Source organism: Mesoplodon densirostris, chromosome 7, assembly GCF_025265405.1.
Source record: "Mesoplodon densirostris isolate mMesDen1 chromosome 7, mMesDen1 primary haplotype, whole genome shotgun sequence".
Lineage (NCBI taxonomy): Eukaryota > Metazoa > Chordata > Mammalia > Artiodactyla > Ziphiidae > Mesoplodon > Mesoplodon densirostris.
In genome coordinates, this window is record NC_082667.1 from 55,885,019 (window position 1) to 55,899,048 (window position 14,030).

Genomic DNA, 14,030 nt, shown 5'->3' on the forward strand with positions numbered 1-14,030 from the left:
TTGAATTACAGTGTTGTTCACCTGAAACTAATATAATATTGTAAATCAACTATAACAGAAAAAAGAAGGAACTTGAATCATTGCACATGATAAAATATTAGCTATTCATTTAATTAAAACAATTTCCAAATCTAAAATTCTGTAACGTAGAGAACCTTAAAGTGGTCCATAATCAAGGATCAAACAGGCAGAAGCAGGTTATATAAGCTCATAGAATGTAGGATGTCTGGGTTGGAAGGCTCTTTAGAGACCATCTACTTGAGTCTTCTCATTTTGCAGATGGGGAAACCAGGGTTCAGAAAAAAGGAGGTGACTGTCTCTGGGTCAACTGACTCATTAGTGGTAGAACCAGGACATTCTGATGAATGTTCTTTCTGCTCCTGCTTTACTTCAGTTCAATGAAAAATTAAGCCTTTTATCATGCATTGAGCATCTACTCCAATCTAGATCTGGCACTGGGCTCTGTAAATGCACATGTGAATTTGTATCACAGTCCTTGGCCTCTAAAGGAGCTTAGAGCTCAACAAAGAGCTAAATAAGCCTAAAAATGTAGTAATGTCCTTGTTTTTATCTCCTTTTCCCTGTTTCTCTTACAGCAAATAAAAAGAAGGAGAAGGAACGGCCAGAGATTTCTCTTCCGTCAGATTTCGAGCACACGATTCACGTGGGTTTTGATGCTGTCACAGGCGAGTTTACAGTAAGTCCGGGGTCACAGAGAGACCTGTGGTCTTTCAGAGTTCTGGCTATGCACTGTTAGATTTAATCCTTTCCAGACTGCCTGACGCCTCGATCTTTGCCCGAGACCCTCATTACTATCTTCTTATAGTAATGAGAGGGACACGTTCCTCCCCTCCAGAATTGTACTAGAGAAGCCTTTGAATCTCCATTCCTTAAATAGACCTCGGTTAAGTGGCCCCTTGGCGTCAGGCTCTGTGCTGGGCACTGATGATCCAGAGACAAATCAGACATGATTCCTGCTCTAAAGGAGGAACAGCCTGGTGAAGGGGCAAACATCTCAAGAAATGATGGGTATAGTAAGATATGTGTTATAAGAGAGGCCTGTGTGGAACTCTGAGGGCAGAGAGAGAAAGGAATGACTAAACCCATCTTTAGCTGCCATCAGTTATCAGAGTTAGTTCTGAATTTCATTCAGGATCCCCTGTGATTATGCCTTGCTGACAGCCTTGCATGTCTCTCTTGTAGGGGATGCCAGAGCAGTGGGCCCGCTTGCTTCAGACATCAAATATCACTAAGTCAGAGCAGAAGAAAAACCCGCAGGCTGTCCTGGATGTATTAGAATTTTATAACTCGAAGAAGACCTCCAATAGCCAGAAGTACATGAGCTTTACAGGTATGGGGATTGTGTCCAGGGCAGTCTAGGAAAAAAGAGGTTTTCATCTTAGTAGATGCCTATTGGTGTGGGGTGGAGGAAGAACGTTTTCAAAAGAGTGGAGATGGCACTTTCACTAAGATGGAATTTTGGAATTTGAGAGCCAAGATGATGGGTTTTTGCATCAAACTTGAGTCTTTACTCTGAAACTGCATGTTTTGAAAAAGTACTGTGATATTACGTGTTAAGAACATAGACTTTGTGCTAGAAGATCTAGATTCTGATACTCACTATGTTCTAGTAGTCAGTTCATTTCTTTGAGCTTCAAAATGAGAATAATAATTCCTATCTCAAGAGGTTGTAATGAGGATAAATGAGCTCATTGATACGAAAGTTCTTTATAGGTTGCAAAATGGCACCATGAAAATGTAGCCATCATTATCATCGTTTTCAATATCAGTAGGTTATGTGATAACCCATTTAAGTAGGCAAGCCCAATTTCTTCCTCAAGGAACTGATTTTTATCAGTCCAATCAGTCCAATGAAAAACTGGCCAGTAATAATAAATGTTCTTTAGATGTACTCTCTCTATATGTATAAGGGACTGTGTTTTTCAGAATGTTTTTAATTGCAGAATTGGGATTAGAATCCAGGTCTCCTAATTCCTAGACCAGTACCTTTTCAGTTCACCACTTGCTTCTAGTAACTCTATTTGGAGCACCTCCTTCCATAGCAGAGAGATTTTTCTTTTCTTAGGCAAGTCATAAGAAGGCCTACATTTCTGGAAACTTGCCTTTTATATAGCATCTTAGAATGTTAGGGCAAGAAGTATCTTTAGTATATACCACTTCCAGTTTCCCCTTGTTTTGCAAACATTAGAGCCCAAAATGCCTTTCTAATGTGGCTAAATTAGTGATCTCTTAACCACTGGTCTGAACTCTGAGTCCAGTGCTTTTTCTGACGTTCATGTTGTCTATTTCAAAGGGCAGTATTGTTGGCAAAGGTGAGAACCAGGATGAACTAGCTAATTTTGAAGGATGCTTTCCCCAGCAAGTATTTGGCTTGTAGCAGTAGGCACAGATGGTGAGGATGACAAACTGCAGCTTTGCTAATGCTGCATAGTGGTGCCCAGTAGAGTGTCATACATGTTCCTAGCATGTTTCCTTCCTGATATCTGGCCCCACTGGGTCTGTATCACTTCTTCCATTGAGGGACTGGGTCATTCCAAGGCAGTATTGGGGTTGATGGGTAGGAAAGTTTTCTAGATTACGGCTTGTGTTTTCAAGAGTTTGTCGTGGAGACTTCAGATTAGAAGCTGGCTTTGAAAGCCTCAGCAGCAGAGTCTTTCGAAGAATCTGTTTTTATGTGTATGTGTGTAGATGTGTACAAATACTATTTATGTATATGGAAGCATAGCCATGTGGGATTGCATATGTTTGGAATTAAAGTCCACTTAAGTATTTATGAGTGAATATGGGTATAGATATACACATTCAGGTAATTGTGTATATGTTCCTCCATGCATGCATAAATGAATAACATTGAGTGTATATGTATAGAATGTATAGATATGTGTCCATACAGCTACTTCAGTGTGTATAAATTTGTGCAAGTATGTGTATGTGTGTGTGTGTGCACATGCACACACACGTGAGGGATTTTTTTGTTTTCTGTAAGTTGAAGACCAAGGCAACTCCAAGCAAAACTGTATATTTGGCACTTAAAAAAAATTTTTTAAATTGAAGTATAGTTGATTTACAATGTGTTAATTACTGCTATACAGCAAAGTGATTCAGTTATAAATACATTCTTTTTTTAAATATTCTTTTCCATTATGGTTTTTCATAGGATACTGATTATAGTTCTCTGTATTATACGTAGGACCTTGTTGTTTATGGCACAGTTATTTTTAATGTCCTATCTCTCATTTTCTTATTTCCTTTCTTCTCATACTGTTAATTATGATAACACTACTTCAATTTGTATATGCTTGCACATAAACCATCTCATTTGATTCTCATGACGGCCTTGGGAGATTGGAAACGCAAGGGCATTATCCCCATTTTGCAGACTCAGGAAAATTAATTAGGCTCAGGGAAATTAAGTGACTTATTCACAGAGCCTCAACATATCAGTTGAGTGATATACCAGTGTTGGAAGTGTGTTTTCAACTTGGGCCTTTAAATCCTTTGCTGTCTAAAAGCCCAAGCACAATCCTCCGTGCCAATTTTTTGTTAAGTTTCCTGTCTTTTCATCACTTTATTTTCTGTACCAACTAGTAGCTAATGTGATAAGCAAAGCCTAGACTAGATTGACAATGCCAGGTTCTGGGTTTTAGCCCTACTTTGCGACTGATTTATGTAACCTTGAACCAGTTTCTTTTCCTCTGAACCCTAGTTTATTTATTTGTAAAATGAAGGGATTGGAAGTATTTTCTGCTCTGTCATTCTGTGCTATGGAATTTGATTTTTATATACAGAAATTGTACATCACATTTAAAAGGAGCAAACATACTTATTTTTTATATGGTGGAGATATATTTATTACCAGAATATCCAGTCCTCAAAAACACTAGCAGTACATAAGGTTGGGAGTGGTGCAAGGAAAGCATAGTATTGCACTTGGTATAGAAAGTGCTTTTGGACAAAAAAAACAAGTGAATTATGTTTAAGCTATATCCTGAATTGATTTATCCAGAGTACAGCTGGCTATTCAGGGTTTGTTTTAAGAACATATTGTCACAGTTTATGGGTTCATAATTTGTCATAGGACCAAAGAAGCTATACCTGATACTTTCATGTATGATGGAATTGAGATCTTGGACATTCTCTGGGCTTGTTTCTTGGTGAGGAAGATGTAGGATTTGATATAATATTTCTTCTCCTTAATTCCCATTGGTGGTGAACTGGTGAAATCAATTTCTTCTTGGACTTTCAGGAATTAAAGAATAAATCCAAACACAATACTTGGTCTTTAAACTTATTTTCTTGCTAAGATTTCCATTGGGTCTGTTTCATAGTTTATCAAGTCTAAGATATCATTGATTGTAAGGTGCATTGTTATTTTACATGCCCCTAAAGAAAAAAGAAGCTGCCAATTAAATCATGAAATACTTTTGATTGTAGGACACATCTCTTTCTGAGATGTTAATGTGAAAAAATACATGTCTCAGAATTAATAAAATATGGTGATTATCTGATTGAAGGAGCTTGGACCTATTCTTAGAAATAAGACCCTGCCTTTAATTATACCTGACATGACTAATGCATCTCTTTTCCTAAGGCTTAGTCTTTCTCTCCTTGTGGGGAATAGAAGGATCCTTTCTAAAAGCTAAAGCCACATGCTGGTCATGATTTGTTATAGATGGCTCAGGGTGATGCCAGCCATGAATTCTTTCCCTTTCTCTTAGAATGCAGGAAATTTCCTTGATCATTGAGGCCTGATGATGTGGATATAGTTCTAGCCTAGTATTTAGAATTAGACCAGGATTCAAATCTTGACTCCTAATAACCTTTGTGTTAAGTAATTTGTGGACAAATTACATATCTTCTCTGAACATCAGTTTCCAAACCTGTGAAAGTGTACATACTAATAGTACTGAGAGCTGCAGTGAGGATTAGAGGACGTAATGTGTATAATGTGTTTAAAATGGTGTTGGGCCTGTAATACCAGTAACACTGTTATTATTCTGAGCTTGGCAAATGCTTTAGTGAATAGGCTTCCTTAGGTCTCAAGAAAGGATTAACTGTAATTGTTTACTGACTGAGTCCCTTGTCTTTTTCCTTTTGCAGATAAATCAGCTGAGGATTATAATTCTTCTAACACTTTGGTAAGCCTTTATTTCCTCTATTCTGATATGGGCAGGTATGATTTTTTAGGGATCAAGTCAAGTGTGGTAGATGCAGAGCCTGGGCTGGGGGGTACTCATCTTCGTCACTTTCCCACCCTGGGCCTCAGAGTAAAGGAATTGGACTTAATAAACAATAGGCATCCCTTCCAGCTTTAATTTATGAATGCTGTAGAAATCCTAACCCTGGAACCAGAAGAACTGGCTGCTAGGCTCAATTTTCAGTTTTCACTTTGACCCTTAGGAAAGCCAGTTTGCCTTTCTGAGCTTCATTTTTTTCATCAATAAATGATAATGATACACTTTACTTGAGATGTCTTCAAATAGCTGCATTTAGAGAATTCTTTCTTTTGGGTTGGTTGGGTCTACAAAACCAGGATTAGGGCTAATTGTTTAAGGGAGCAGATTCTATTAATTTAAGGTCATTCATTCTGTCCTCTGAAGTTGTGGTGAATGCCCTATCACTTGAAGGAATGTGATAGGAGTCACTGGTGACCTCAAAGGGCCCTCTGCCCTTCATAACTTACAAATTCTGTTTTCCAAGGCAGATTATGAGATGAGATGCTGATGTATCTGAAGGGGTCTTATGACTAGTAAGCTGTGACGTATATACTAGAATACTGCTATTCTTTATATCCAGTGTTGTCTTTTGTGCAAAGTTGGTTATTTCATGTTGATTTACTAAACATTTGCAAAGCCCCTATTCTATGCCAGGTCCTGTGTGGAGAAGAGGCAGTATAGGGATGAATCAGACATTGTCCCAATTCCTAAGAATCTCCCAATCCTATAAGTGACATGAAGGTACAAACAGTTACAGTGCAGCATGCTAAAGCTTCATGAGGCCAGGAGCTATGTCTGACTTGTCAGTTACTGGATCCCTGGCATCTGGCAAGTAACAATTTACTGAATCAAATGTTGGGTGTATAAAGAAGGCTTCTTGATGGTGCAGTCTGAGCTGAATTAGTTATCTTGGGGAAGAATTATGAAGAGACAAGCGTATTCCCGACAGAGAATAATTAGCATGTGCCAAGACAAGGAGGTCCGTGAGGTAGGCTTGTACAGAGAACTGCAAGTGGTTTGTTATGATTGGAATGTGAAGTGTGAAGGGACTAGAGGTGGGTGGTGAGGAGGGGAGGGCAGGCAGGTCAGATCATGTAGGAATTTTAACTTTATCTTAAAGGTAATGAGAAGCTATTGAAGAATTTTAAGTGGGAGAGTCATACATTCTAACACAATACTGAGTCACCATCCAAATACTTTGGATCATGCTTCCAGCAATGGGGATTGGTTTATTCTGAGTCATTTATACTGTAATCAATGACAAAAAATGTTCACATGTCCATTGCCTTGTAGCATACTGAGTCCTTTCTTATTCACTACCTCTTTTAATCTTCAAAGGAGTTTAATGAGGTGGGTTATTATCCTTGTATAATCGATGATAAAACTGAAATTGAGGGCTTCCCTGGTGGCGCAGTGGTTGAGAATCTGCCTGCTAATGCAGGGGACACGAGTTCGAGCCCTGGTCTGGGAGGATCCCACATGCCGCAGAGCAACTGGGTCCGTGAGCCACAACTACCGAGCCTGCGCATCTGGAGCCTGTGCTCCGCAACAAGAGAGACCGCGATAGTGAGAGGCCCGCGCACTGCGATGAAGAGTGGCCCCCACTTGCCACAACTAGAGAAAGCCCTAGCACAGAAACGAAGACCCAACACAGCAAAAATAAATAAGTAAATTAAAAAAAAAAAACTCCTACCCCCAACTTCTTAAAAAAAAAACAACAAACTGAAATTGAGAAGGGTTAATGGCAGTAGGTATCTGATTCCCAGTCTGCATCGCTTTCCCCTGATTCATTCTTTCATCAAATGGAATAGATACAATTAAAAGGTGGGGAAGAATTTGCTAATGTTAAGATCCTTGGGAGTTTCTCCCCATTATTGAACTGTAAATTATTAAAGAAGGGGCCTTAACCAAAGCTGAGCTGTGCCTTGTGGCACAAATGTCTTTATGCCTTTATAGGAGGAGTAACAGCTATTATTTATTGTGTAGCTAATATGTGCCAGGCACTGTGCTAGTAACTTTATGTATGTTAGCATAATTAGTCCTCACAATTACTCTGTGAAGAGATTAGCATCCCCACTTCACAGGTAGGAAAACAGACTTTCCTGAAGGCTCATAATTGCTATTGTGGCACAACCAGATTAGAACTAGGGTCGTCTGAGTCCCTGTCCTGGATTTTTTTCCACTGTGGCAGGGAACTGAGAAAGAAGATGTCAGAGAGGTCTTATAAAGGAGACTGCAGTAAAGCCTTGGGTCTGTTGTTCCTTAGTGAGGAGGAGGGGCCCTCAGGCTCATGCCATATGGCAGAGAGGATAACACCTGCTTGGTAAAAACCTGTACTGGTTTACCAGGCTGAAAGGACATTTTTCTCCCCCAATTCAGAATTTTCCCTCTGGCTCAGTCCTCTTTATTTTCTTACTAGTTTCACATGGGGGATATGGTTTGTACTGTGGTAGTATGGCATCGTTTTCCATATTGGTTTCACACAGATCTTTCCAATTGATTTGGGAACTAATTGGATGAGATTATAACCTCCATGACACCAGTTAAGAAATTGGGATGCTTCCGGGTAAGATGGCGGAAGAGTAAGACGCGGAGATCACCTTCCTCCCCACAGATACACCAGAAATACAGCTACACGTGGAACAACTCCTACAGAACACCTACTGAACGCTGGCAGAAGACCCCAGACCTCCCAAAAGGCAAGAAACTCCTCACATACCTGGGTAGGGCAAAGCGGAGAGATTCCCGCACAGAGGAGCGGTGCCGAGCGGCACTCACCAGCCCGAGAGGCTTGTCTGCTCCCCCGCTGGGGCGGGCAGCGCTGGAGCTGAGGCTCGGGCTTTGGTCAGAGCACAGCGAGAGGACAGGGGCTGGCGGCGAGAACTCAGCCTGAAGGGGGCTAATGTGCCACAGCTAGCCGGGAGGGAGTCCGGGAAAACTCTGGAGCTGCCGAAGAGGCAGGAGACTTTTTCTTCCCTCTTGGTTTCCTGGTGCGCGAGGAGAGGGGATTAAGAGCGCCGCGTAAAGGAGCTCCAGAGACGGGCGCGAGTCGCGGCTGAAAGCGCGGAGCCCAGAGACGGGCGTGGGACGCTGGGGCTGCTGCTGCCGCCGCCAAGAAGCCTGTGTGCGAGCGCAGGTCACTGTCCACACCACCCTTCCGGCAGCCTGTGCAGCCTGCCACTGCCGGGATCCAGGGGCGGCTTCCCTGAGAGAACGCACGGCGCGCCTCGGGCTGGTGCAACGTCACGCCGACCTCTGCCGCTGCAGGCTCGCCCCGCACTCCGTGCCCCTCCCTCCCGCCGGGCCTGAGTGAGCCAGAGCCCCGAAGAGGCTGCTCCTTTAACCCTGTCCTGTCTGAGCGAAGAACAGACGCCCTCCGGCGACCTACACGCAGAGGCGGGGCCAAATCCAAAGCTGAGACCCAGGAGCTGTGAGAACAAAGAAGAGAAAGGGAAACCTCTCCCAGCAGCCTCAGAAGCAGCGGATTAAAGCTCCACAATCAACTTGATGTACCCTGCATCTGTGGAATACATGAATAGACAACAAATCATCCCAAATTGAGGAGCCAGGAGTCAGTGCTGTGCCTCTGAGGTGGGAGAGCCAACTTCAGGACACTGGTCCACAAGAGACCTCCCAGCTCCACATAATATCAAACGGCGAAAATCTTCCAGAGATCTCCATCTCAACAGCAGCACCCAGCTTCACTCAACGACCAGCAAGCTACAGTGCTGGACACCCTATGCCAAACAACTAGCAAGACAGGAACACAACGCCACCCATTAGCAGAGAGGTGGCCTAAAATCATAAAAAGTCCGCAGACACCCCAAAACACACCACCAGACGTGGACCTGCCCACCAGAAAGACAAGATCCAGCCTTATCCACCAGAACACAGGCAGTAGTCCCCTCCACCAAGAAGCCTACACAACCCACTAAACCAACCTTAGCCACTGGGGACAGACAACAAAAACAACGGGAACTACGAACCTGCAGCCTGCAAAAAGGAGACCCCAAACACAGTAACATAAGCAAAATGAGAAGACAGAAAAACACACAGCAGGAGAAGGAGCAAGATAAAAACCCACCAGACCTAACAAATGAAGAGGTAATAGGCAGTCTACCTGAAAAAGAATTCAGAATAATGATGGTAAAGATGATCCAAAATCTTGGAAATAGAATAGACAAAATGCAAGAAACAGTTAACAAGGACCTAGAAGAACTAAAGATGAATCAAGCATCGATTAAAAACACAATAAATGAAATAAAAAATACTCTAGATGGGATCAATAGCAGAATAACTGAGGCAGAAGAACAGATAAGTGAAGTGGAAGATAAAATAGTGGAAATAACTGCTGCAGAGCAAAATAAAGAAAAAAGAATGAAAAGAACAGAGGACAGTCTCAGAGACCTCTGGGACAACATTAAACGCACCAACATTCGAATTATAGGGGTTCCAGAAGAAGAAGAGAAAAAGAAAGGGACTGAGAAAATATTTGAAGAGATTATAGTTGAAAACTTCCCTAATATGGGAAAGGAAATAGTTAATCAAGTCCAGGAGGCACAGAGAGTCCCATACAGAATAAATCCAAGGAGAAATACACCAAGACACATATTAATCAAACTGTCAAAAATTAAACACAAAGAAATCATATTAAAAGCAGCAAGGCAAAAACAACAAATAACACACAAGGGAATCCCCATCAGGATAACAGCTGATCTCTCAGCAGAAACTCTACAAGCCAGAAGGGAGTGGCAGGACATAATTAAAGTGATGAAGGAGAAAAACCTGCAACCAAGATTACTCTACCCAGCAAGGATCTCATTCAGATTTGATGGAGAAATTAAAACGTTTACAGACAAGCAAAAGCTGAGAGAGTTCAGCACCACCAAACCAGCTTTACAACAAATGCTAAAGGAACTTCTCTAGGCAAGAAACACAACAGAAGGAAAAGAACTACAATAACGAACCCAAAACAATTAAGAAAATGGGAATAGGAACATACATATCAATAATTACCTTAAATGTAAATGGACTAAATGCTCCCACCAAAAGACACAGACTGGCTGAATGGATACAAAAACAAGACCCATATATATGCTGTCTACAAGAGACCCACTTCAGACCTAGAGACACATACAGACTGAAAGTAAGGGGATGGAAAAAGATATTCCATGCAAATGGAAACCAAAAGAAAGCTGGAGTAGCAATTCTCATATCAGACAAAATAGACTTTAAAATAAAGACTACTAGAAGAGACAAAGAAGGACACTACATAATGATCAAGGGATCAATCCAAGAAGAAGATATAACAATTGTAAATATTTATGCACCAAACATAGGAGCACCCCAATACATAAGGGAAATAGTAACAGCCATAAAAGGAGAAATCGACAGTAACACAATCATAGTAGGGGACTTTAACACCCCACTTTCACCAATGGACAGGTCATCCAAAATGAAAATAAATAAGGAAACACAAGCTTTAAATGATACATTAAACAAGATGGACTTAATTGATATTTATAGGACATTCCATCCAAAAACAACAGAATACACATTTTTCTCAAGTGCTCATGGAACATTCTCCAGGATAGATCATATCTTGGGTCACAAATCAAGCCTTGGTAAATTTAAGAAAATTGAAATTGTATCAAGTATCTTTTCTGACCACAATGCTATGAGACTAGATATCAATTACAGGAAAAGAGCTGTAAAACATACAAACACATGGAGGCTAAACAATACACTACTTAATAACGAAGTGATCACTGAAGAAATCAAAGAGGAAATTAAAAAATACCTAGAAACAAATGACAATGGAGACACGACGACCCAAAACCTATGGGATGCAGCAAAAGCAGTTCTAAGAGGGAAGTTTATGGCAATACAATCCCACCTTAAGAAACAGGAAACATCTCGAATAAACAACCTAACCTTGCACCTAAAGCAATTAGAGAAAGAAGAACAAAAACATCCCAAAGTTAGCAGAAGGAAAGAAATCATAAAAATCAGATCAGAAATAAATTAAAAAGAAATGAAGGAAACGATAGCAAAGATCAATAAAACTAAAAGCTGGTTCTTTGAGAAGATAAACAAAATTGATAAACCATTAGCCAGACTCATCAAGAAAAAAAGGGAGAAGACTCAAATCAATAGAATTAGAAATGAAAAAGGAGAAGTAACAACTGACACTGCAGAAATACAAAAGATCATGAGAGATTACTATAAGCAACTCTATGCCAATAAAATGGACAACCTGGAAGAAATGGACAAATTCTTGGAAATGCACAACCTGCCAAGACTGAATCAGGAAGAAATAGAAAATATGAACAGACCAATCACAAGCAGTGAAATTGAAACTGTGATAAAAAATCTTCCAACAAACAAAAGCCCAGGACCAGATGGCTTCACAGGTGAATTCTATCAAGCATTTAGAGAAGAGCTAACACCTATCCTTCTGAAACTCTTCCAAAATATAGCAGAGGGAGGAACACTCCCAAACTCATTCTATGAGGCCACCATTACCTTGATACCAAAACCAGACAAGGATGTCACAAAGAAAGAAAACTACAGGCCAATATCACTGATGAACATAGATGCAAAAATCCTCAACAAAATACTAGCAAACAGAATCCAACAGCACATTAAAAGGATCATACACCATGATCAAGTGGGGTTTATTCCAGGAATGCAAGGATTCTTCAATATACGCAAATCAATCAACGTGATACACCATATTAACAAACTGAAGGAGAAAAACCATATGATCATCTCAATAGATGCAGAGCAAGCTTTTGACAAAATTCAACACCCATTTATGATAAAAAACCCTGCAGAAAGTAGGCATAGAGGGAACTTTCCTCAACATAATAAAGGCCATATATGACAAACCCACAGCCAGCATCATCCTCAATGGTGAAAAACTGAAACCATTTCCACTAAGATCAGGAACAAGACAAGGTTGCCCACTCTCACCACTCTTATTCAACATAGTTTTGGAAGTTTTAGCCACAGCAATCAGAGAAGAAAAGGAAATAAAAGGAATCCAAATGGGAAAAGAAGAAATAAAGCTGTCACTGTTTGCAGATGACATGATACTATACATAGAGAATCCTAAAGATGCTACCAGAAAACTACTAGAGCTAATCAATGAATTTGGTAAAGTTGCAGGATACAAAATTAATGCACAGAAATCTCTGGCATTCCTATATACTAATGATGAAAATCTGAAAGTGAAATCAAGGAAACACTCCCATTTACCATTGCAACAAAAAGAATAAAATATCTAGGAATAAACCTACCTAAGGAGACAATAGACCTGTATGCAGAAAATCATAAGACACTGATGAAAGAAATTAAAGATGATACAAATAGATGGAGAGATGTACCATGTTCTTGGATTGGAAGAATCAACATTGTGAAAATGACTCTACTACCCAAAGCAATCTACAGATTCAATGCAATCCCTATCAAACTACCAATGGCATTTTTCACAGAACTAGAACAAAAAATTTCACAATTTGTATGGAAACACAAAAGACCCCGAATAGCCAAAGCAATCTTGAGAACGAAAAATGGAGCTGGAGGAATCAGGCTCCCTGACTTCAGACTATACTACAAAGCTACAGTAATCAAGACAGTATGGTACTGGCACAAAAACAGAAAGATAGATCAATGGAACAGGATAGAAAGCCCAGAGTTAAACCCACGGACATATGTTCACCTTATCTTTGATAAAGGAGGCAGGAATGTACAGTGGAGAAAGGACAGTCTCTTCAATAAGTGGTGCTGGGAAAACTGGACAGGGACATGTAAAAGTATGAGATTAGATCACTCCCTAACACCATACACAAAAATAAGCTCAAAATGGATTAAAGACCTAAATGTAAGGCCAGAAACTATCAAACTCCTAGAGGAAAACATAGGCAGAACACTCTATGACATAAATCACAGCAAGATCTTTTTTGACCCACCTCCTAGAGAAATGGAAATAAAGACAAAAATAAACACATGGGACCTAATGAAACTTCAAAGCTTTTGCACAGCAAAGGAAACCATAAACAAGACGAAAAGACAACCCTCAGAATGGGAGAAAATATTTTCAAATGAAGCAACTGACAAAGGATTAATCTCCAAAATTTATAAGCAGCTCATGCAGCTCAATAGCAAAAAAACAAACAACCCAATCCAAAAATGGGCAGAAGACCTAAATAGACATTTCTCCACAGAAGATATACAGACTGCCAACAAACACATGAAAGGATGCTCAACATCTTTACTCATTAGAGAAATGCAAATCAAAACTACAATGAGATATCATCTCACACCAGTCAGAATGGCCATCATCAAAAAATCTAGAAACAATAAATGCTGGAGAGGGTGTGGAAAAAAGGGAACACTCTTACACTGCTGGTGGGAATGTGAATTGGTACAGCCACTATGGAGAACGGTATGGAGGTTCCTTAAAAAACTACAAATAGAACTACCATATGACCCAGCAATCCCACTACTGGGCATATACCCTGAGAAAACCATAATTCAAAAAGAGACATGTACCAAAATGTTCATAGCTGCCCTATTTATAATAGCCCGGAGATGGAAACAACCTAAGTGTCCATCATCGGATGAATGGGTAAAGAAGATGTGGCACATATATACAATGGAATATTACTCAGCCGTAAAAAGAAATGAAATTGAGCTATTTGTAATGAGGTGGATGGACCTAGAGTCTGTCATACAGAGTGAAGTAAGTCAGAAAGAGAAAGACAAATACTGTATGCTGACACATTATAT

General features: G+C 40.3%; 1 protein-coding gene across 1 annotated transcript in view; it reads left to right on the plus strand.

Annotated features, from left to right (window-relative positions):
* The window catches only part of PAK1 (p21 (RAC1) activated kinase 1), an 86,573-nt gene that overhangs the window by 25,236 nt on the left and 47,307 nt on the right, over positions 1-14,030 (plus strand). The window contains exons 3-5 of the mRNA XM_060102954.1: positions 597-697; positions 1,204-1,351; positions 5,122-5,159. Coding sequence (XP_059958937.1) covers positions 597-697; positions 1,204-1,351; positions 5,122-5,159 — 287 coding nt within the window. The remainder of the gene's footprint in view (positions 1-596; positions 698-1,203; positions 1,352-5,121; positions 5,160-14,030) is intronic.